Below are 24015 nucleotides of genomic sequence, written 5' to 3'. Positions count from 1 at the left end.
AACCAGTAAAAGCTAACAGCCAAAAGAGTAGAGAAATTCAAAAATTATTATTTGGGTTGGAAGGGTCTGTTTCCCACTTGTTGCTGGGAAAATAATATTCTAGGTTTAAAAGAAAATAGGAGTAAAAAGTTCATTTTTTTTCTACTTGGATGTGGAAGTCCCATTACAAGTTCTACATTTCAGGGCAGAAGCCTACACTGCAGGGTTTGTTCCACCAGGTCGATCAAGCACGTTAGGAAAAACAGTGACAAGGTGAGAGGCAAAGCACCTTTTCTAGCACAACAGTTCTCTATATAATAGACCTTGATGTTCCATGACACCAGGTTTGGCCAGACAAAGAACTTTTCTCTCTGTTGACCATAGAAAAACTTTCACTTACTAACTTCCTGGATTTCAGGCTTTGGGTGAGAGGCTGAGTTGAGAACAACGTGCACTGTCATCTGGGGAGAGTTTTATAACTACGGAGTTTTATAACCTTCCTGACTTGTGCAGGCAAGAGGGCACAAGAGAGGGCTGTGCTAGGAAGGTCCATTTGTTTAATTTCTCACTGTGTATTTTGATTCCATAAACATCATTTTTACTTAGCTAGTACATGTGTTTCTTTATGGCTTAGCTAGTTTCTTTATATTCATCTTGAAGTCATAAATGGTTAGCTGTTTTTTTTGTACTGTTAAATATTTGATAAAGAAAGCAAGAAATTAATTAAAATAATTTGATTTCATTTTTATAGCCTCAGAATTAAATTGATGTATTTTTAAGTGCTCAAACAAATCTTAAAATTCTACATGCTCAAGAAAGGAACTGATATTGATCAAACATAAAGAATTCTTTATTTATAAATAAACAATAAACCTCCATTAATAAAAAAACAAATTTTACTGAAACTGTCTGGAATGCAGGAAAAGGTATCAGAGAGCTTATTATTATACTTAGAGTATACAGACCTTTCTGGGAATAAAAATGATAGAGTGATCTCTAAATCTAATGTTTATTTTTAGGACACTGTAAGTTATACAAGTGGTTTCTGATGTGGCTTTACTGTTTAGTGTCTTTGGTTACTAAATAATATCTGCCATTTGTATATGACTTCATCTTAGTACTTTCACCTTGATGGTGATAATAGTGTGATCAAACCCTCAGAAGTTCCAGAGGAAAACAGGATGCTTTTAAGATCTTCCACCACACAATTCAAATTGTTTGCAATTTTTTTAAAATACTTTGGGAGAATGAGAAGGAGAAAGGAATTAATGCTATTCTGACTACAGGAGCAGTAAAACGGTCATCCAGTAATTAGGATGCCAAGTAGTGACTTTTTAAAGATGTATTCAGTGCAACTGAACCATAGATTTTCTGGTGATGCTCTTACTCTTAGCCCTAAATAGGAGAGGAACAGTTCATCCTAAATGTTGTCATTAAATGTTTTTACTGCACTAATGAATATAATTAAAGAAAAAAAAGATCTCAAGGCATAAAGTATGTTTCTGTAAACTTTTATGCTGAAAAGATCTGAAAGAATCAAGAACCTGTAAAGAATTAAGGAAGAATCTGAAAAGAATCAAGGAAGGAAATGACCATATTGAACTGGTGTTTCCAATCATCCCACTTAAAAAGAACTTCCTGAAACAACAAAGAATCTTAAGGTTTGGCTCAAGCATCACAAATTGAAATAAAAATGGAGAATCCAGAATATTTAAGTAACATGAGTAATGGGTAAGAAAGAGGTATAATAGAACCATTTTTTTTATATAAACCCTGCTAATCAAAAAAGGCCTGCTCCTTCCTTTGTTATCCTAGGTAACTGAACCCACCTGTGACTCTTCAGAAAATCAGATTTTAACAAGTAAGATCTTAGAGCTATTTCCCATCCCTCCTGCCCTGTTCCACTTACCACTTAGGTTTCACAGCACTAACCAATATTCTGATAAAGTCCCTAGGCTGGATTAATCTCTCTCATTGGGTCACTCTAGGAATACATATGTATATAAGTAGGAAGAGGATCTATCTCTTTTCATAATATGAATTTTATCTCACCACTCTTATTTAAACTTCAAGCATCACTCCTGGCCTAAAAAGGCATTTTTGGTTTTACAGATGTGGTTGGGAAGCTGCATCATTATTAATGCTATTAACACTTGCCAGGCAAACTAAAAAACCACAACAATGCTTCAAAGTGTAACTTTGAATCCTTTTGTACCAGAAAGGAAGACTGAACTGTGACCCAACATTTGAACTTGAAGAAATGATTTTAGAGTCCAAGCCCCTCCATAAAAAGAAAAAGCGACTTGCCAAAAACAAATCCAAAGATGGAGCTAAGGAAACCTGCCCACTGGTAAGTTGGGGACTATGGCTGAAGTCAGTGACACTTCATTTACACTCTTTAATAGAAAAACTCAGTTAAGTTCAGTTTTATCATTTCTGAAAAGAGATTTGACCTGTACATCTGTCATTTTACATATAGCAGAAACCATTTCCAAAACAAGATGAAAAGATTTATTTCAGTCAAATAATAACGGCATGTTTAAGTTGTAGTCATTTTTAAGATTCTTGCAGATGCTCATTTAAAGTATAAAAAAGTGTTGTCACTTGGCAAATACGCTTCCTACACATGGGCAGACAGCTATAAGGAGTATTTATCTGCTGCTATTACCAAAAATGAAAAGTATGCAGTGAAAAGCTTATCTTTTATAAATGTTTTAAAGTTGTCTCTTGCAATCTTGACTAATGTGTCCCACTTAGAAAGACACATTGTTTAAACAGTCTAAACTTCTGAGAAGATTAAGAAATACTCATTTTCCAGACTTGAATTTTCATTTCAGTGAGGTTTTATAAACTTTGCTGCTACTCATAATTATTTTGAATACTTATGCAAAATTTTTTCTTAGAGCTATCAGATGTAAAAATCCTCAGGAATTCTTTGTGGGTGAGTTCTTCCAAAAAGAAAAGATTAATTGTGCTATCATAACCCACTTTTGAAGAGTTTTCAAAACGCTTTTTGATAGTATTCATTCATATTCCTTTTTGTTCAGTATCGTTCCTGTTGTTGTGATTGTTGTCTATGATTTTCCATCTTTTTTTAATCAACCTATTCATGCTGTTTTTCAAAGAACGTACACCTGCAGCAGTGCTTGGAAACCGTTAGGAAAGAATTCATCATATTCAACAGAGAGAAGTAAGTGCATTTCTTAATGTCTGTTTAGCATTTACTACTGAAATTAATTTGAGAACTGTGTTTTTTTCTTTCCTCCCACTGTAAGGAAAAGTGATTAATGATCATAGCAGCAGGGTCTAAAACGCTGGATTTCCATTGATTTCTCTCCCCCTTGCAGTCTCTGGTGTGATGGTTTTGTAGTTCTTCCACCTCTGAAAGCAAACAGAATTGCTTGTGGTGAAAGTATGTTAGAGAGATAGGGTAAATGTCACCACCACTCTCCAGAGAAATTGTTAGCAATTAAGCAAAGCGAATACAATAAAAGGGGCTGCTTTTTCACAATTCAAACAAAACCAAGAGAAGCGGTAACTTATGAAATTGTAATGGTATGAACTAAAGTGTTCTGACTTGGAAGCTCTGTTCATACTTAACTGCCATAAAAGAGTTTATTTCAACAATAGTTATTTTAACAAAGCTAAATATTGAGACTATTATCAGACATGAAGCAAGTGCTTCATAGTCTAAGCCTCTGTCAAATTCCTTAGAAACACAAGTCTGAATCCCAAAGATGTCAATAATCTTCCTGGTACAATTAACACAATGCATTCTGCATAGTTTACAGTGTGGGAGTTGCAGCCACTATGGGCTCATTAGTATTAATAGATATATCTCATAATGGGGAAGCTTTTTTTTGTCTTTGGTCAAATTATTGCATTTCATCAAGTATATTCAGTGGTTTTATTTGACCTAATTATAGCTGTAAGCCTTTCTAATGGAGTTGTGAAATGTTAGAAAATAATTAAAAAGTTGTGACTGTCTTAATGCTTACAATGCAGGTAATTATTTTCTTCTGTAATTAAAATTGGGAAAGGGATTATCAAGTTTGCACAGCTGACATGATGTCATGAAGGAAACAATGCCATGGATAACCCCATTTGCCTGTTACAATCTGTGGGATATGTCTATGCCCCATGCCAACTGCTCATAGAAACTACAATGAGGACTTAAAAAGAAGAAAAGAAAGGTTCTACAGATTTTTCATGTCATTTTGCACGATCTCTAGCAGAAGAGAGACATATTTATATAAGAGCCATAAACAAGAAAAGCCAGACCAGATCAGCTTATAAAAGGTTTTTAGAAGGGCTTGGTGGACTTCACTGAATCAGTTCTAGTATCAGTGAACTAAAAACCCCTAAATTTTATAAGTGTTTTATTAAACCACAAAAATCAAAATTATTAAGATTGTAATAACAAGCTTAGAAAAATATTACGTTGATAAATCAATATAATGTATTTCCAACAAGTAGTTCATACCACTAGTGACTTTCCAGATATGACCCTCTCATCTACTCCAGAATCATGTGTCAAGGAAACCCAATATAAAGCAATTTTTGAAAGATAAAATATACTATCAGATTTAGTTAAAATACCTTCAAAATCCCATTATATGTGGTCACCAGCATAGAACAGTTTCTTTTGACATGATTTTACTGTGTTATTCTCAAATCTTTTTTAGCAGTGCATAGGAAGTTTTTTCATTTTATTTTCATATTGTACAGCTACAGTGACAACACAAGCTATAAAGAGTTCTGAGAGGCTGATCAAGGAGAAGTTTAAACAGCATATAAAGAAAACTGAAGCAAAAGATAAAACACATGCAAATCATTCAGAACAGCATGTGTTTTTGTCACTGCTTAATTGGCTTCAACAAGGTAAAGAAAAAATATTTAGTATAGACTTACAATAGATCCTGCATTATCTAAAGCCAGATCACAATCATTTCTTGTTTAAATTGTATTGGAGTGGAAGAACATGGAAAGCCTTCTGCAATGCTTTTTCAAGGACAAAAAAAGTTTAATAAGGGGGGGAGCAGAGGTCAAATTTTTGAAGCGAAATGTGAATTCAAGTTAGTGGGAACAAAAGAGCAATGACAGTCACAGATTTCCAAAGCCACTTGGCCGATCAAGCTCATAGAAACAGCTGCAAATGCTGAAGGACACGAACTGTCCTATGGACACAATATCCAATAACATGTGATTGTATCACTGGGTGAAGAGTCAGTCTCAAGCAGGGCTTTAAAGCAGTCTCAGATTAATGCAGCCAGATGTTTTGATGTTCCTCTACATTCAGCAGAATTGCTTATGCAGTCTCGCTGTCCAAAAATATCTGCATACTTCCATAGATATTCATTACTTCAAGCTACAAAATGCTGCATTTTATTGTGATTTAAGCCTTCTGCTGAGTTTACTTAAGTCACACAGAACACTATAAAAATCCTAAGAAGGTGTGAATCAGAACACGTAGCCCATCTTTCAAGGGGAAAGATGGGAATCCCCAAACTAAAAGGATCCTAGGTAAAATTACGTATGTTTTTAATTGAGCAACAGAAAATCAAGTAGTAATGTGTAGTTAGTGCAATGTTAACTGCACCAGTTCCACAACACCTTGCAATCCAATACAGAATCTGTTTTGACTGAATGTTTTGCTGGTACTTCCAGGCTGTGTGTCTCTTTCATTACGTATCTTCCTTCCTGCAACAAAGACTACAAATCTTGAAATATGGCATATTTATTTTCTTTCCAAGAATCTCAGGAGACCATCAGAAACTCTTAGCCTGCAGTTAAGGGAGGGATCAGGGACAAGTGGGTGGGATAGAGAAAAGGCTTACCAGGCTAATTATAAAATAATTCAAATGACTGAATGAAGTAACTTAATAGCATAAGTTAATGCTGTCAAAGACAGAATGTGCACGTTTTCACTTTTCTATTACTTTCTACAGTTAAGTAATTGGCAACTGCTATTTATAGGAAGGTTTTAAGCAAGATGAGTGCATGACAAAGAGCCCGTTTTAGCTAATCCAATCTTTCAAACAAGTAGGCTCAGTTAAAAAGGCTGATGTTTTTCCATACTTTTTCAGTAAGTCTGAATGTATTTTATTTTGTTGGACCATAGTTTAACTATGTTGTTGATAGCTATGGGTTGAACTATAACTATGAGATAGGATGGAAGATCTGAAGAATTAAAAAGTGCTTCAGATAGCAGAGTGGCTGATGTGTCGTTGGATGGAAAGCTTTATTCTTACTTACACCAATATTGCAGTGGATGCAAGCTACAAATTAAAATACATGTGTCTTTTGACGTGATACAGGTGGACGTCATCTGCCCACATCGACATTATCTTGCAGTACCTTTAAGAGAGGGGTTACACGCTGTCCTGATCTGATGTAAAATAAAATAGAAAAGTTCTTTTACAATCCAAGTTTGAATGTGGTGCAGGAAAAGTTTTGTGTTCTTCTTAAGAGTGTCAGTAAAATCTATTACTTTTCAACACACAAACTAAATAAACTGTGATCTTAAAATGGTCTATGTACTGGGTCTTACCTGAAAAATATGATCTGAAGTTGATTTTGGGGACTTGTTTGGCTCCATTTGCTGAAAAAATGATTTTCTGATTTTAAATCTATTTCTATGGATAGATGCTTTTCTATATCCAGAAATGCAGCACCAAATGTTCTGTGGTATCTGAATGTGACTTCCTATAGACTTGACAGCAATTTTTCAACAATCTAATCTTATTTAGAAGATGTAAGCTGTATTTTCTATTTCTTGGGGTGGGGGGGAGGGGGGCAGGAAGGGGAAGAAAGATTGTACAGTTAAAGCCACAATGTTTGTTTATAGTTTTATTTAAAAGCTGGGCACAGATTATTTTGCTATTTTTTGTGCCATTATCACTAAATGAATCTTCAGATCCATCTACATCTGTTTATGAATGTCAAAAACCTGAAACAGCCAAAAAATGAAGAAATAAGATTCAGTATTTGCTTGTAGTGGAATCACATTTCTTACCCTTTGTGGTTCCTCAGCTTCTTCCTCTCCCGGAAAGATGTCTTTAAGATTAAAGATATGACCCAACAAAGAACAAAGGGGAGAACACAGGAAATATCTGCTCCTCAGGCAGAATAATGCTTCAGTTAGATGCTTCACAAACTTGTCATAACAATTGTCAGCCTACTAATAAAAGTAAAATAATACAGCCACATTTTACTGAGCAGAATGTGTATTTAATATATACAATGTATCTGAAAATGGGTTAGAATTCTGCAGAGCTAGTTTAATAAATGAGATTGAGGGATGAAGAAAACATCAATATTTTTTAACATTCTAATAGAAACTTTAAAAATCTTACCAATGATTTTGAAGTTGGAGGTTTTTTTTTTACTTAATACTAGTATCCTGTAATAGCATTGCTATGATATTCAGCTGTCTAGTCCCCACTGATCTGGACAGGCTTACTCCTTTCCTAAGCTACTGGTACACCTTATTTCTCAGTATTTGTTCAATGCAACCAAACTAAAGTATTCTTCCACAAAATAAAGCAGTCAGGTAGATGCTGCGCATTTCCATCTCTTTTCCTAGTAAAATTCAGACTGTTTGGCCACATTTGACACCTCACGGTGAACAGACAGCTCTCTGTTCCCAGAATAAACAGCAAAATTTGAGGGAGCATCTTGTAAACATGTTGTCTAATTTTGTCCATATCATAGGTGAAAAGCTTACTTAATATTCCCTGCATTTTTTGTAAGATCAAATTTATTATCTTTTCCTTTGTAGTTCCTTTTCTTCGCTTGTCTTTTCAGATTCACATTCAGAGTCCCTGAGTGTTCTCTCTCATTTCAGTTTGATTGGAATTGAATATTCATAATGATGTGCAGTATACCTCATTGAATGTACTTTTCTTAATAGGTATTTTATGTCACTTAGTGTCTCTAGAGATATTTATGTTCTCATAATCCCCATAATATCTGAATGCTTTTCGGATGAGGTTATAGCACAACTTTTCTTGCCACTTTTGCTGACTTTAATTCACTTTAAATCCAACTTTTTTGGAGCATTTCAAGTGATTGTACTGCTCTTCACTGATCTCTTTCTTATCCCTTTTGTAATGGATATGATTGCTTTTGGAGATTGCTCCTTCAATCTCTCTTAATCAGAAAGATGCCTTTCTGAATATAATGGAACCCAGCTTGGTTTTGGGCACTAATAACTGCTGCTTGGTCATACAAGCCCTTTCACTTCTACCTTTGATTTCTGTTCATTACTACTGACTCAGAATTACCAGTCCAAATGTGACTCTCAGTGACTCCAGTTGACTAAAGGTTTGAGTATAGCAGGTCCAAGCTGGTCATTTTTCTGCAAGCATATCTTCAAATGAACTTTTTTTTTTTTTTTGAGAAAGTAGTGGTCATACAAAAGCCATGGTTTCAATAATGTGTTCCCTTCGCAGCTTCATGAAAAGAAAAAAAGACTAATGAGTATCTAGAATGTTATTTTTCAAAGCCTTCCAGGAAAAATGGTCTGAGTTTTCACAAGCAAGCAACCATATCATTGTAGTGACTACACTTCACCAAATGAACATATAAATTCAAGAATGAAAGTTTGTGTGGGGATGCATATACCAGAGCATTCGCTGTGCTGAAATGTGACCCCGGAAGGATTAGGGTAACAGATGCAGATCCTCAGTACCTCAGATCAGCAATCTTTTTCCATTTACAGAAAGCTAAACACAAATACACCTTCTGAAAGCTATTCAAAAGTCGATTCATAGGCAGAGAAAAGAAAGATATATCTCTGTGCATCTCAGAATTTGAGGAGGAACCAAAACTGTATCATTCTAGGACCATATAAGATTTCTTTTTAATAGGTTACCTGGGACAAATGAGATCTGCTATAAATGAAGACTGCGTAACAGGTCCTGACTGTTCAATAACCATAAGGGATTACCTTCATGATTTCTCTTCATCTCTCTTCATATCCTAAACTAGCATAAATTCTCACTTGTTAGGAGTTTCCATGAATGAAGAACAAGTCACGAAGACTGAACTTCTTGCCTTGTTTTAGGTAACTGTTTTTGGGCCATTTCCTGAAGCAATGAAGAAACAAGCCAGAAACAACACTATGGCCAGTCATTCTGATACTTTGTGTATCTGTTGAATGTATTAATAAATGAGTTGGAAAGGGAAATGAATGGTGATGTGAAAAAGTCCACTTCTGATACCAGAGTAGTCAAAACTCAATCTGACTGCAAAGACCTGCAGTAGCTTATGGTAGTTACGGTGTTGTGTTGCAAGGTATTAAAAGAAATGGCAGCTGAAATTCAGTAGTGATAAAAGCAAACGTGGGGCAGAAAATAGTCTAAACTTTATCTTTGGGACAACAGGCTCTAAATTAGCTTCAGTTATGAGGGACAGAGAGATTTTGAAATGCCTGTGGACAGCGCAATGTTTAGTAGACAACTAAAAGATGTTAATATGCTCAAAATTGCAAAGAAAGCTATACAGAAATGAACATCAGGATGTTAGTGTGTATATAAATACTTATATCCATCCATATATATATATACACCGGCATCTTCCACTCAGTGTACAATTCTGCTTCCTTATCACAAAAAAAAAAAAACCAAAAAAACAAAAAAACACACACACAAAAAAACCCCAAAACAACAGAGGATTTAGGATGGTTACAAAAAGAAAACCAGGACTGACCAGAGGTGTGGCATGGCTCACATTGAAGGATTTCATAGACTTGAACTAGTTTGAACTCGGAGGCAACTGAAAAAGCAGAAACAGGTTAAAAAAAAATATTTCATTTGGACTTGACCCATAGAGTCAATTTACCTTGAAACTTGCACCAGAAGAATAAAGGAAGGGAATATTTCAAAGCAAATCCTATGATCTATCCATCTGCTGACAGCTGAACGAAAGGGTGAGACTGCATTCTTCAGCATACACACTCAAGGGGCTAGGAAATGTGTCTTTCTTGGGAATGAGTTTTGGTCCAAACTGCTGAGAAATATGGTTATTCATGGGCAAATGCCTGTAATTTATAAGCTGGATTCTGGCTAACTAGAAAGAGAATTTTCTCTCTGTGGTTCCACAAAGTCTAAAAAAGTACATTATGGGGAAATTCCATAGTTTCTTTCTTGTTCCTTGTACATGTAGATCTACAGATGTATCTAAACTAGAAAAACTAGTTCACATTTTAAGATGTGGCTGAACAAGACAGATGTTGTTTAGGATGCATCTGATCTTGGATGGACGATAACCCACTTCTAAGTGACACCTGTTTCACTAGTTTGAACGTGGCTTTAATGTTAGTGTTCATTTGTTGGTTTAGTCTCATTTTCTTAAGTGGCTGTACATTATTTGGTGTTTTAATTTATTTATTTCATCTCTTTACTCTTATTTTGCTTTATCAATTCCCAGGGTAAACCTGAGATCTCTAGACATTGCAGGTCAACATGCTACACCATCCAGTAAAATTAGTCACTTGATTTCCACATACTGGTATTTCACATGTCACTCACACCGCATGTGCACCTGAACCCATTATGCTTGATTATAAATTGCTGGTTGGTAGAAAATTATATTCACAGGCATTTACCGAACGTAATTACTCAGCAGGATCCATCAACCTGAATCAATTACCCATGGTGTAAGCATATTTCCCCAAGGTTTTTTGGAAAGGGTAGGAGTAAATGTCATGAGTATCAATGGCATGAGAAGACATCTGTGCTACATGAGGATACTTACTCAAAAATTTTACTTTCCACATTCAGCTGAAATAGAGCATATCTTTTAGTCTGTGCCTCAGTCATTTAAATTTAAATGGAGTTAAAACAGAGTTATTTGAATGATTACATAGTAATCTACTGAGCTATCAAAACACATACGTCACAGCATATTAGGAAAACAGACCTGAGATTATGACTGTTTCTATCAAAGCAATCAGTATCAAGAGTACATGTTTGGGGTCAAAGACAGACTGAGTTAAATATTAGTTAGATGCAGAACATTTCCTATCCCAAAGGGTGTACACAAGATTTCCAAAGGTATCAGAAATAAATGGGAATTAGATGACAAAGTATTTTTCAAGATACAATCCAAGTCATGCAAAAAAGCCATTGCTGGCAGGCCCAGAGCATGAGTATGTCACAGGCACAACCGCATGGAAGAACAGGCAATCACACCCCTCTGCTCCTTGGTGACTTCATTACCCTCTCTTGGCAATGTTTGTCGATCTGTGCTGTGTACCAGGCTGATGGGACTGTTCAATTTCTGCACGCCTGAACAATGTAGGTGTAAATTAGCTCTAATCCAGAAGCAAATTGGCTCTGCTAAGCAGTGCAGTGTGTGGTGAGCTTACACAGCTGCTAGAAAGGGAGGGCCTGGAATCTGGTTCAGAGAGGAAAGGTATCTCTATTTTTCTAGAGATGCACCAAAACTATATGCCTTTAAACTAATCAATTTAGAAATAATTTATTATTTTAAGCTCCTTTAGTAGTCAGTGACAAGAGACTTGTATCTCCCAAGGTTGGTCTGTGACACTTAAATTAGATAACTTAGACTGGAACTAATTAATCTATGTTAGTGCCTCTGTTTATCCTGTAGAGAGAACCTGAACTAATCTTTCTGTTGTCTACAGTTAGCTGGCATAAAATCCATCCCACAGTTGTTGGCTCAGTTAATTTCTGCAAAACTGAACACTTAACTGCCAGTCCAACCGGCACAGCTCATCTGTGATCTGCTGTTGTGTCTGCCTGTGCTCTCTGAGTGTCACATAATCAAAGGCATCTCATGGGGCACCAAGCACCACTTGTGGGGCAACTGCATTTGAGCCATATGTACTTCCTGTGGGAAGCAGGCCAAGAGCAAGCAAGTTTTAAGTGTGAAAATTATCAAGGAAGAGCTGAAGACTCGTGACATTCACTCTTGCTAGTGATTTGATGAGGTTACTAGTTGGACCCAGGTCTCCCAAAATACATACCTGCTATTACACAAACACACAGTAGCATTACATTTCATTTAAAGCTGCTCGGCATGTGTTGGTTCTCTAGGCAAAGTCTAGAGTGTAAAGCAATTATCTGAGCCTACAGATGCTAATTTTCAGTTTGGAGTTGTGTGACCCAGCACTGATATGTTGCTGAGTGATGAGTGTTGACTCTGCTCCAGTCGGTTGTTAAGCACATCCTGGTCTGGCCCAAGCCTCCTCTGGCACAGAGCAAGGTTGTGCCTTCCTTGTTTGTTTGAAAATGTTTAACATATTCATACACTTATCAGTGTTTTCCGTTTTCCTAAAAACACTACTAAGATCACTGTGCACGAGCTAAAGAAAAGCCGACTATTAAGTCTGCCATGGTTACTGCTCCTCCATCACGTGTAAAGACCTTTTTTTAATAAAAAATAACATTAGCTATATACAGCTGCCTTTTGAGATAGTTTTATTAGCTATATAATTAGTTAGTTTAATTAATTATACCTCTACGGTTTGGATTCTTTTGAATCCTTCCTAACTTTTCAGGTGTTTAACTCTTCTTCCATTTGTACTCTTTTTTTTTTTTTTTTTCCCTCTTATCCTGCATTTTCCACCTTCATTGTTGTTTATTGCCTGTTTTTTAAAGACAGAATACAGGCAGTCTTTCATAGTGCTCCGTTGTTAGCATGGTCCCTGGCATAATTTTTCCCAAGCCAAAATCACTGTCTGAAGCAATTCCCTTCATGCTTCAGAGGTTAACAGAGACCAAAGGCTGCCTAACAGGCAGCTGGAACGCAACAGCCCTGGTTTGAAGATTAGATAGTTTAGCCATAAGGATGCAAGCCAGCCTGTGCCACTTAGTTTCAGGCATCAATCTCTGCACCATTTTATCTTCTGGTGCAAATGTAACTGATGCCTAAAATACAGAAATTACATTCCCAAGCAAAACTCTGTTTGCTGCCTGTCATGAGAGCCCTCCTGTGTATTGCTGGTGAATTGGAAGTGGATGAATACTTTAGCAGAAGTTCAGCTTACCAGGTAACTTAATCTTATGCAGGATTGTTATACCAATTAATTCTGATATATGTTGCTATGAAATCAGAGCACTTCTTTTCAAATTGGGGAATTTTGCAGAATTTGGCCAGAGATTGACCCCTGTCCACGTGTCCTAACTGTGTGCCAACTCCTCACCCTGCACCCTGGTTTCCTTGGAAAGCAAAACTGAGCATGAAAGGGCAAGACAGGATCGTATTTGTTCTTTTTGCTAGCATGGTTCCTTAAGATTTACACTGAACAAAGGTTAGTGTTTTCTTTTTTATATATAAACAAATCTCCTGAACTTCGGATCAACTCATTGGCTTATTTTTGTTAACTTTTTAAAGAATAAAGCAAACGCAAAAATTTTCGCTCCTCTTTGATATATTTGGTGGCTATTTTGTTTTGAAAAGTAAAAATACTGTTCCCAGATATGTTTATTCAGTTAAAAATAACCTGATCAGGATGCTTTGCTCACTTCTTTCTTCTTTTTTTTATTTTAACTTTTCACTGAAAAATGTAGTTGAATGAAAACCTGGCAGATGAGAACCAGTAAGCAGAATAACGGAGATATAAGAGCAACACTCAATTACAGCTGTAAAATGCTGCCAGCTTCTTCAATTTTTACAAAAATAGAACACAGCAAGAACCAATTTATAAGAGAAACCTTTGAAAATGCAGGAAGAAAATTATTAAGTGTCCATGTATCAAACTCAATTCTTATTCCCCACAGTGGCAGCCAGGTGACATGCCAAGCTGCTTGTTGTCTCAGAAATCATTCTCAGTTATCAATACCTCTACAGTCTTTGCCTACAATTGATGTTAAAATGATGGCAGAAAAATAATGGGTGAAGTTTTCAAAGAGGAGTTTAAGACGCACATGCATATAACTCATTATTTTTGAGAAGTCATGTGCACACTGCAGGACCTACATATTATTGCCAAAAAATTGGCCCGATTTTGTAGTGTGTGCACTTTTACTAATGTGCACAAGCTCCTATGAAGTTTAAATAAGGGATTTTATGAAAGATAAAGTTTTACATGAGCTTGGGGAAGTGACTTTTTCTGGCTAAAACATGAAAGATTGTGGGTGCCACGACCATTTTTAGTTGATATCAAACCAAGGCAACAGAGTCTTTTTGGGGCTGCTGGGAGAGCTGATGCAGAAAACAAACTGATATGACCAATATTGTTAGTTTTCACTTGTCTACCACCTACTTACCACTGAACACTCATTATTTAGATTGGAGAGGTAAACCAAAACATGCCTTCTCATGATGGTTATGCAGATATGTAAAGTTCGAGCCACCCAGCAGCTTTCTGTTTATACTTTCTATCAGATTCCAGGTTGCCAATACCAGGGGTGATGCTGGACTTTCAGGTGACAGTATGAGTCCTTTTGGGTCTTCACAGTCCAAATCCTTCTGTTATTTCTTACAGTAAGTTTCTCTGAATAAGCCACTCCAAAATGTGAGGAACACAAGGACGTACTCTGCACTTCTTCTATAGGGAGGAAAGAAGAAAGTCTTATTGCCACAGTTAGACTTCAAAGTCCCATGAAGTCTGTCTTTTATACACCTTTTGACTGGAAATAAATGCTCTATGGTGCCGCAAATTTACCAGAATGTTTAAGTTGAAAGTTTCATCTTTGTAACTAAGCAGGGAATCCAGTTCTGGTGAGGAATACAACCGGCCACTAATCATCTCCATCTCTTTAGAAAGCAAATTCTGGGCCATTTGGTAAAACAGTGCTTAGTTGTCATCAATGTGGATTAGATGTCATCAGTTACAGGCAGTGGAGGTGTGGGAACTGTCAAAGCACCACCACCAGCACCATGAAGAAGCAATTGTGATGACCACATCTGATTTGTTCACCCAGGTGTTTTTTGCTTGTGTTCATATACAAATTTTGGTGCATCATTACCACACTGAAGAAAAACTAAAATTATAAACAAGCAGTGGGCAATAGCAATGGGCACCAAATTGACACCTTGCCTGCCCTCAATGCCAGGATGTTGTGAGACATCCAGCCTGGGCTATTTACAACTAGCCACTGTCTTGGCTGGACATGTTGGGTATTCCCAGCTCTGCAAGTATCCCTGTGAGACATTGCTAGAGTAGGGCTCCTCATGCTTTATTGAGCTCACCTTTATGGCCTTATGACACTCTGCAAATCTTATTTTCCATTTGACTGGAATTTTTACAACATCAGCGTATCTAGCAATTTTAGTTATATGTCATAACTTCCACATTTTTATTTTCTATGACCAGGATATAATCAAACAATGCCTGTGTCTGTCAATTTCTGGCTTCTTCTAACTCCTTTACAAAGTTTCATTGCTAGGTCTTTTCTACTGAGAATGAAAAGTCTTTAGTGCAGTATTTTGAGAGAATACTATCTTTCAAAGAGTCCATGTTTATCAACCGATACTCTAAAAATATGGTATCTGGACATAAGGTTCTTTAGTGTTTTTCTGAAATCCCTTTTCTGAAATCTCTTTTCTAACTTCTGTTTCTGTGCCCCAGTAGACAAACCACAGTGACATGCACAGAGATATGTAGCTGAAATAGTTAATTTCTGAGCACAGTCATTCCTCATGATAGATTAGGGGTTTTTTTCCTCCTGATTCAGATGTGTTCGTAATTACCCTTCTAGCAAGGCCATCTGGACAAGACATCAGCATTACTTATGTATAGCTGCTAAATCATAGAACTGAAGTGGGTTTCTAACTATTTAGCAAGCTGTCCCCCAGGATTCATGAATCTGAAAAGCTAGCATAGACATGCTTGGTCTGTTCTGACCTCAGACCCCCTTCTTTGTGAAGAATTACTGGGATAAATGTTGCACAGATTTATCTGCTCCTTGAGGCTTCTTTCAAGGGATGCAAAAGTTTCCATTAATAAAACTTATTTTTCTTCAATAAAACTGCTGTTTCTAGAGCTCATCTTATTATGCCAAGCTTTTCCCCAAGCAAGAGCACCTGTTTTCTGCAGCAAAGTATTTGAAATATCAATAGGCCAAGGTAAAATGCTAAATCTAGAATGGGAAAGTAAATTCTACTGCCCTTTAGACTACTTTATTTCCTCCACATTCAGGACAGTGAGTTTGCGACACTGGCAAACTCACTTGCAGAATTTCTGTGATAAAAAGAGCGTCTTGTAGGACCTGGTACATGTGGCAATCTCAGAAGAGTGGTAGTTCTGCCCAGATTGAATTCTCTTTTTGCCAGTATAAGCTCTGTCCTAAGCGGTTGCCAAGTGTGTGCCCATTGCTTGAAACATCTCCCATTTCTGAGGCTTCAGTTTCACACTGACAGCCTGGCAAGACCCATTGGTGAGTACATCATCTGCACAAAGGTGTTATCATGCACAGAGGTATTGTTCGGCAAAAACAAACAGACAAGAGTGACAGGCAATGTAGCAGCCTCCATACAGCTCTCAGAGTAACTACATTATGTAAACCTGACACCACTGCTCTGTATTACTTCAGGTTTTTTTGGACTGACAATTTTTCCTTCCTTTGAATGCCCTTCCACTGAGCAATATCTGATTCAAGATCCAGCATTGGAAATCAATACTGCAGGAACTCTGCTATAATGTCAGAGTATCATGATAATAAGAATCTTTCCACAGCTCACGCAGACACTTTCTCTTTCCCAGAAATGCTGCTGAAGCCCAAGGCTTCACTGAAGGTTCAGTTACTTTTCTTGATGCATTCCTGTAGTGGTTGGTACAGCCTCTTTCTTCCTTGCTGCTGGAGAGGAGGTTGTTCAACACTCAGTATCATGCACTGTCAATATTGCATGGATCAATGGTGAAGGGAAGCAAACTCAGCTTATCTCTTTGTTGGTTCAGCAGAACCACTCTTAATTCCCAGTATAACTGCCTCAGGGACTATTTATGTATTTGTACAGAATTGTCATGGAATAAATGTAATAGAGACTGTTTAAACTTATTTTCATCTTCTTTTCCCTTCAGGATATATTTTTTCCATGTGACTGCCCACTAGAACCACTTGTTCACTTTTTTCATCTGCAGTTGGCCATTTTACCACTTACTCTCAGCCAATAGCATTCAGCAAAGGAGCAGCTACCTGGTTCAGATCCACGGCTAAGTTGTCTTATAAGCCATTCATTCTCCCTGGGCCTTTATCAAGTTATCAGAGCCTGTAGCTACATCAGCTTAAAGGCAAGATAACTCATTCACTGGAAAGCAGTTTTCTACAAATGATTTATTCCACTAGTGCCATTTTTAAACAGAATGTTCCAGACTGCATTTATTTCGTCATGGTTACAAGAAGCATGTTGAGGTACTCATGTTTTTGAAAAGCTGAGGACATGTGATGGAAAAGCTCTGGCACCAAGGAATCAAGATTTTATGAACATGAGATAAATTTCACTTCTGTAACTCCCTTACATTTTAACTGAAGAGACTGCTTGTTCACAGATGCTGTGGTGAGATTTGTTTAGGTCTTGACCCAAGCTGATTTGCAGTTTGGAGCTAGATTGAAATACAGACCAATTGCTGTATTTTATTTTTTGCTGAAATTGCAGTGGTTTGGGGGGAGGCCTTAGTCTCTTAGCAAATCTGAAATTTTGACAGTCACGTTGAATCTGCAACTTTTCATCCTTTTCATTGAACTTATCCTACTAAGCAGCCTAATGACAAACTTCCAATACTTTTCTTCATCTAGTGAAAACAGCTAAGCTGTAAGCTCTGCCCTGGTGGTCCCAAAGTTTGCTACTGGGTTTCATTAGATGTTTGTGATTCTCACTCTGGCCTGCCATAGTTGTAGCAGCCTTTTTTCCTTTTTTTTTTTTTCTGCAGTATTGTATTTAGCCAGTCTACTCTCTTTACTTTTGTATTTTTATATATTCAATAATGCATATATGCATAATTACATATGCAGTATAATTACATTTTGCTTGATCACATATGCCACCTTCCTTTTTCAATCATCCCAGACACCAGACTCTAATTCCATGTTTCATTCAGGCCTGTGAGGCAGTGAGCATTACTTAGAGGCACAAAGCTCTCCGTTTCCATCATTCTCAGCAGCAGCTGCCTCGACAGCTGATGTGCAACTACAAGTGAAGTCCCACGTTGCTTGGCATGTTCCTGCTCTTTGCATCCTTTGCCTAACTGAGAGTGGCAAGCACAAGTCTGTAACATGCTGTGTCACCATTTTATCCAGAAAAACCTCCTGAGGGCATGGATTTGATAAGAACACAAGTTTTCATCAGTCCAGCCATGGCTTCAATGTCCTTTTTGTTTCTATTTCTCAGCCACAACTTATCCAGCTCAGATTTATGACTAGCTCCAAGCCACATGAGATTTTTGACAAGTGTAATTCCCCCTCAGCTTCAACTCTCCCCATTATCTTCCCTTGTCAAGAAAGAAGCTGAGGCACAGAAAAGGGCCCAAAGGGTGACAGGAGTAGAAACAGAATCAGCATCTCCTGATTCTTAGTCCATTTCCCCAGTCCCCAGGAAGCATTGGTAAGTAGGTGTCAGCATGCCCATTTAAACTCCCTATAACGAAGTCTTTAACATAATTTTAATCACTGGATAAAGTGATTGATAAATTATTAAACATTTAAATAACACTTAAATTTTTACTACATATCAGGTTACTAACCTATTTTTTATTGGTATCGTTTATAAACATGGGTAGTGAATCTACATATGGAACTGTCTGAAAAGAGAATACAATGTAGAAATGCTAAAACAATGTATTTCTTTAGCACTTCCAAACCCCCATAAAATAACTATGGTTAAATAATAGACCTGAGGAGTATGGGCAGGATAAAAGAAAATGAATGAAAATCAACAATATAAACCATTGCTGTAGAGAGTGAGAAGTTCGCCTCTGGTCAGTGGTACCTTTTGAACTCAGCATGGGCTTCATTTCTGTTTTTTCCTACTGTCCTCCTCACATGCTGCCTTTGTGCCAGTTTGAGTGGTTTGAAAAGAAAAATAATTGATGTTTTCCTGTTTTATGTTGTTTTCAAGAGACTTCTTATTTCTCCATTAATTTAGCAGTACAGTAAATGTCTTCTTTTTCAGCATTTTATAAACCAAATAAACATTAAACAAATTCAGGGAGAAAAACACTTGGTTTAGACCAGTGCAATGATTCCTCAGATCTCCATAGAGTGAAAATTTGTCTCACTCCACTATTTAGCAGTTTGCAACCCCAAGTTTATGACATGAGTTTCCAAGCACTGTAGCTTGTATTGTAGCCTTGTGAGGGCCAGTAGCTCTATCATAAGGCGACTCAAGATTTTGTATCTTTCAATTACTCTCCTGGTAGTCCCTGAATCTCTTTTGAAACCTCTGTTAAAAGGACTGTGCAGAAATGATGTATTTCCATTTTCTTAGAATCCTTGGGTGAAAATTCATTGTCTTGTTGCTTTGTCAAGATTCATTTGAACGACTGGTTCTAAAGCTGATGGTTTGACTGGCATGAGGGACCAGTTTCTCATAGTGAAAGAAATGTCCCTAAGCTTGTTTGTCATGAACATTGGTGAAGATAATTCATTGGCTTTTCAGCAAGGGACTCTAATATCTTGGTCATCCATCAGTCTATAGACTCACTGGTAGCCATTGCATTTCTGGTGCACTTGAAAAAAATCACTTTTAGGGTAAATGTTTTATAGCAATTTGTTCCTCTAATCTGTTTTTTTGTTGTTTTGTTTGTTTGGTGGTTTGGTTTGGGTTTGGGTTTTTTTTTTTTTTTTTGCTATTGTTGGGGTCTTTTGGGGTTTTTTGGGGTTTGTTTGGTTTTGTGTTTTTTGGATTTTTTTTGTTGTTGTTGTTTTGCTTTGTTTTTTCCACTATGCCTTGTAGTTTTTTATTTAATATGTCAGTGTTTGTGCTCTTTCAAACCTAATTTATTTGGATAGTGTTTTCATTGTTTTTATTTTTAGAAGTGTCCTTTATTTCTCTCTTTAGCTACAACAGAATTTTCAGTCCTTTCACATTTTATGAGTCTTCAGTATGATATCTCTATAGACTTCATGACACCTGGAAGCATTTCACCTTTAAACTGACCCTTTGAATTTAATTTTTGCATGCTTTTTCATTATTGAATATTTTCTATGTATTCAATGTTACTTGCAAAGGTTTTTTTGGGAGTGTATCATATATACCACTATTACAAACAGTTTCTTCCATAGTGTCTCTGGTGCCAACTCTCGGTGCCTTTTTTGGGACTACATCAACAGCTGTTTCTCATTTTGAGAAAACAAACAGTCAGGGAAAAATTCGTCCAAAACAGCAGCTGTTCATGTTTTCAGAAAAATTGGTCTCTACCTCATTGCTTCTCCATGAATCTTTACATCCTTCTTGAAAGTACTTACATTGTGTCTGTGTTTGGAGGAAAACACTGAATATCACATGAATCACGGTAAAATCATAGATGTTGATACTATTGTTGAACAGAAATGCAGAGAAGCTTGATGTTAAAATGATTGTTGGGGACTGCAGGTACTACTACGGTTCCTGCTGTTGTCTAGGCAATTATTTCAAAATAAGATAACTTTAGAGTTTTTAAAACAGTGCAGAATTTTTTTGTTGTTGTTCTTGTTCCTTGAAACCACCCAGGAGGCTTTGACAACATACTAAGTAATAACAAGAATAGTTAATATAATTTAATCTCATGGGGTTTTTTCTGTTGTACTAATGGAGGTTACTGATATTTTTGTAGGACAGCAGGGAGGAGCAGCTGCTTACTGCTGTTATGTACCCAGTCAGCTACTCTCATCAGGCTTGACCTACCTGGAGATTTTTTCCAAGGCACAATCTGAGCAGAGGTGCTAAAGCCAGAGAAAGCACCCTCCTCTGCTGGCTGTGTATGATAAGCTTTAATGGAAGAGGTGTTGGACCAAGACCCAATGGCACATGTTTAGGAGGAAGCTATGATCAGTGTTTAAAAGAAATGACAGCTATAAAGCTCAAGGAGTTAATAGAGATTGAATGGTACAGAAATCGGTTTTGCACGCAAGTGTATGTGGCTACCCACAGGGCAGGTGATGGCTGTCATTCTGATGATACACTTATCTGCACACAATAGCTATATCAATATTTTTAACCTCCGGCAGATTAAGAAGACAGCAGGATCAAAGTGGACAGACTTCCAGCCTGAGCAGCAGAGCAGCCCTTCAGAGCCATGAGAAACTCCAAGACGGACGTAACAACAATTTACTGGGACATGGCTGCACACGAGGCTGCAGCAGCTAGTGAGGGACGGCCCCGCAGACGCTGTCACCCTGGCAGGGTGAGGAAAGGTCCTCTCTGCACATGCCTTCACCTTCACCCCTTGCATCCCAGGACATCTGACTTCTCCAAAAGCAGCATCCCCAGCCCAGTACAAACCCACAGAGCACACCAGCTGAGACTTTCCACGTACAACCCCTCTCTTCTTTGGATTCTGCCGCTAGAAAAATGACCATCAGCAACAAAATACTATTCTGTAAGTAAGTGTGACTACCCTTTTCAAAATCCTGGAAGAAAACTTGAAACAATTCTTTAGGCAGTCTCTCAAAGATTGCTACGTTTCTGGCTACTTGCAAGAGACAACGTCAGGTTGGGGTCAGGTTTATATTGAAAGGTTTATGTTACCCTCTCTGTCTCCATTAATTAAAGCGGTCCAGTTTGGAATTTTATGAAACTGCCAGACACAGCTGTCTCTGAGCACCTGCTGTTGAGTTTATTAGAGATGTATATAATGTAAATACATGAATGTGGTGTCAAACAGGCCAAAACACCGAATAATTTCATTTAAATACCTGAAGCCCATTGGAAAAGTTACAGCATGAATGTATTCACATTGTTCTTTAACTTCATGCGTTCTGCTTTGTAGTAAAAGATGTGACCCTGGCCAAGTTAAAGTTTTGATAGTGACTTTAGTGGATGCAGGATCAGAGATATCAGTAGTCTGTGATAATCACAACAAAGAAAGATCTTTGTAACAATAGGCTGATTGAAGCAGAGTTGAAAAACAGCTTAGTAAGGAGAGGTAAGATAATTAGGAATTTGCTCGGATTCATAGTTAGATGTTGTAAAATGTGAAGAAGTTACATGTGTCTCTTTTTTCATGGATCTATTCTGGATGACAACCATTTTGAATAGAAAGAAACATGCTTTATCCAAAGTATTGCTAACATGAAAGCCTTTTTTATTTTTTAAATTTTCTTAAGTAGCATCCACAATTCCAGACATATATGGTATTTTACAACTTGTACATCCACATTTTGATAATAAATGCATGTTTGTTCTGTGCTATTGTGCTTTTATTTTTAAGGGTTACCATCCGTATGCAAATTTCATTTCAACTTTTTAAAACCAGTCAGTTAGGCTTTTGGAAGTGGAAAACATTTTATTTGTAACAATCTATTTTTACTGTATTGTTTCCATTCTATCTTCTACTAAACAAAATTCTTTGTAATTGAATCTATTTTTAAATTTGGTTTCACATTATATGTAATTTTTGTCACAAATTTTTCATAAAATACAGATTTTTATTGCTCCATGAAATGATATGGTGTTCCTATCAACAACAGATCAGTTTACACATGTAGTAAGGTAAAGATTTTACATGTCTAATGAGCATGATGTTGATCTACTTGCTTAATTTGGACATTCTAATTCAGGCTGGGAAGGCACTTTTGAAGTTAAGGTCTCCACTTTACAGTCCTACTGCATTTTGGTTCATATTGTAGCACCCAGATTCTTTTTGGATGACACAAAACCGGAAAATGTGCTCCAAGAGGGCACTTAATGTCATCTTCCCAGCTTTGGGGCTGTAGAGCACAGGAACAGGTTGTAGCAAACATGAAATTAAACATCCCAAAATGTGCCTCAGGTGGATGTCAGGTCCGCATCACTGAGCGTTCTCCTTCGCAGAACCCCCTGTCGGGCTGCACTGCCTGCTAATGCATACAGAACCATGAAGAAGCCTGGGTTTGTGGAATGAAGAGTCCTAATCCACGGCCTTTAGAGTACAGTTTCATCAATGACTGCATTAAAAATTCGGGGAGTTTCTTGCAGGCAGAATTTAATTAGCAGTAGGATTCTACCAATATTTGCAGTCTGATCTGGCAGGATGCTGGGTGTCTTTTCCAATGCTCTACTGAGTTGTTTTTGAGCAAAGCCTGGTTATTTGATAGATGACATCTACTCAAATGTTTGCACAGAGTATTGTGAGTGAATGTAAGCTCACTCAGACACTTTAATTTCACGCTTGTTGCCACACAATCATTTCTCAAACAACTCTATGGATTTCAAAAAGAAAAAGAAATCATGGTACCAGTCAGCTTAACCCAGAGTCCATGGCACTTCCACTGAATGCAAGTTGAACCTTGTGCTGCATCTTTGTCTACTTATTACACAGGTCAAAGAATACCCTCAGCTATGCTGTGGAGAGCAAATGTAGTCTCAGTTCATCTTTCCTGTTGAGCAATATAGCTGTAAGGAACTGGCCTGTCATGGGAGGCCCTCAAAATGGTGCAGAAGAAGAGAAGTCGTTCTCTATACTACATACTTTGTGAGGACAGAACAAATACTACGAGAGAAGTTACACAGTCTGGGAATGAGCCTGAGAAATGCTTGGCTGGGACTTGTCCCCCCTAGCTTCAACCATAAGAAAAATATATGTCTGCAGCCGAGTTAGTCAGATTTAGGCTTAAAAATAAAGAGGGGATGGGGAGAGAGGCAGGGAAGAGGCACTTACTCTGTCTTGATTGTCTCTTTTAAGAGATGGTTCTCCCTTAGCTCTGCCTTCATGGAGTATAAAGTCAGTGTACACAGCTCAGATGTGGACGTGCACATTTTGCACTGACATTTGGATGAATTTTGTTTATGATGGAACAGACAATTTGTGGAGATGCAGTCTAATCCTTATGAAAAAACTTCTGATTGTTTCAACAGGAGTAAGAGCTGTTTAAACAGTTTTTATTTTACATGCAGAAGTTGTACTAGAAGGATGAGAAATTACACAAAATCAGACTCGTGCACTGAATA

General features: G+C 37.3%; 1 protein-coding gene across 3 annotated transcripts in view; it reads left to right on the top strand.

The window, feature by feature from the left end:
- STK32B (serine/threonine kinase 32B) overlaps nucleotides 1-22276 on the top strand; it is a 197972-nt gene extending 175696 nt beyond the window's left edge. For all 3 annotated transcript variants that reach the window (XM_071808572.1, XM_071808571.1, XM_065836970.2), the window contains exons 10-12: nucleotides 2198-2329; nucleotides 3105-3169; nucleotides 21096-22276. In XM_071808572.1, coding sequence (XP_071664673.1) covers nucleotides 2198-2329; nucleotides 3105-3169; nucleotides 21096-21234 — 336 coding nt within the window. In that variant the 3' untranslated portion in view covers nucleotides 21235-22276. The remainder of the gene's footprint in view (nucleotides 1-2197; nucleotides 2330-3104; nucleotides 3170-21095) is intronic.
- Nucleotides 22277-24015: the final 1739 nt, after the last annotated feature.

Source organism: Patagioenas fasciata, chromosome 4 (assembly GCF_037038585.1).
Source record: "Patagioenas fasciata isolate bPatFas1 chromosome 4, bPatFas1.hap1, whole genome shotgun sequence".
Taxonomy (NCBI): domain Eukaryota; kingdom Metazoa; phylum Chordata; class Aves; order Columbiformes; family Columbidae; genus Patagioenas; species Patagioenas fasciata.
Note: the sequence above shows the minus strand (reverse complement) of the source record. Positions and strands in the feature narration are given on the sequence as shown.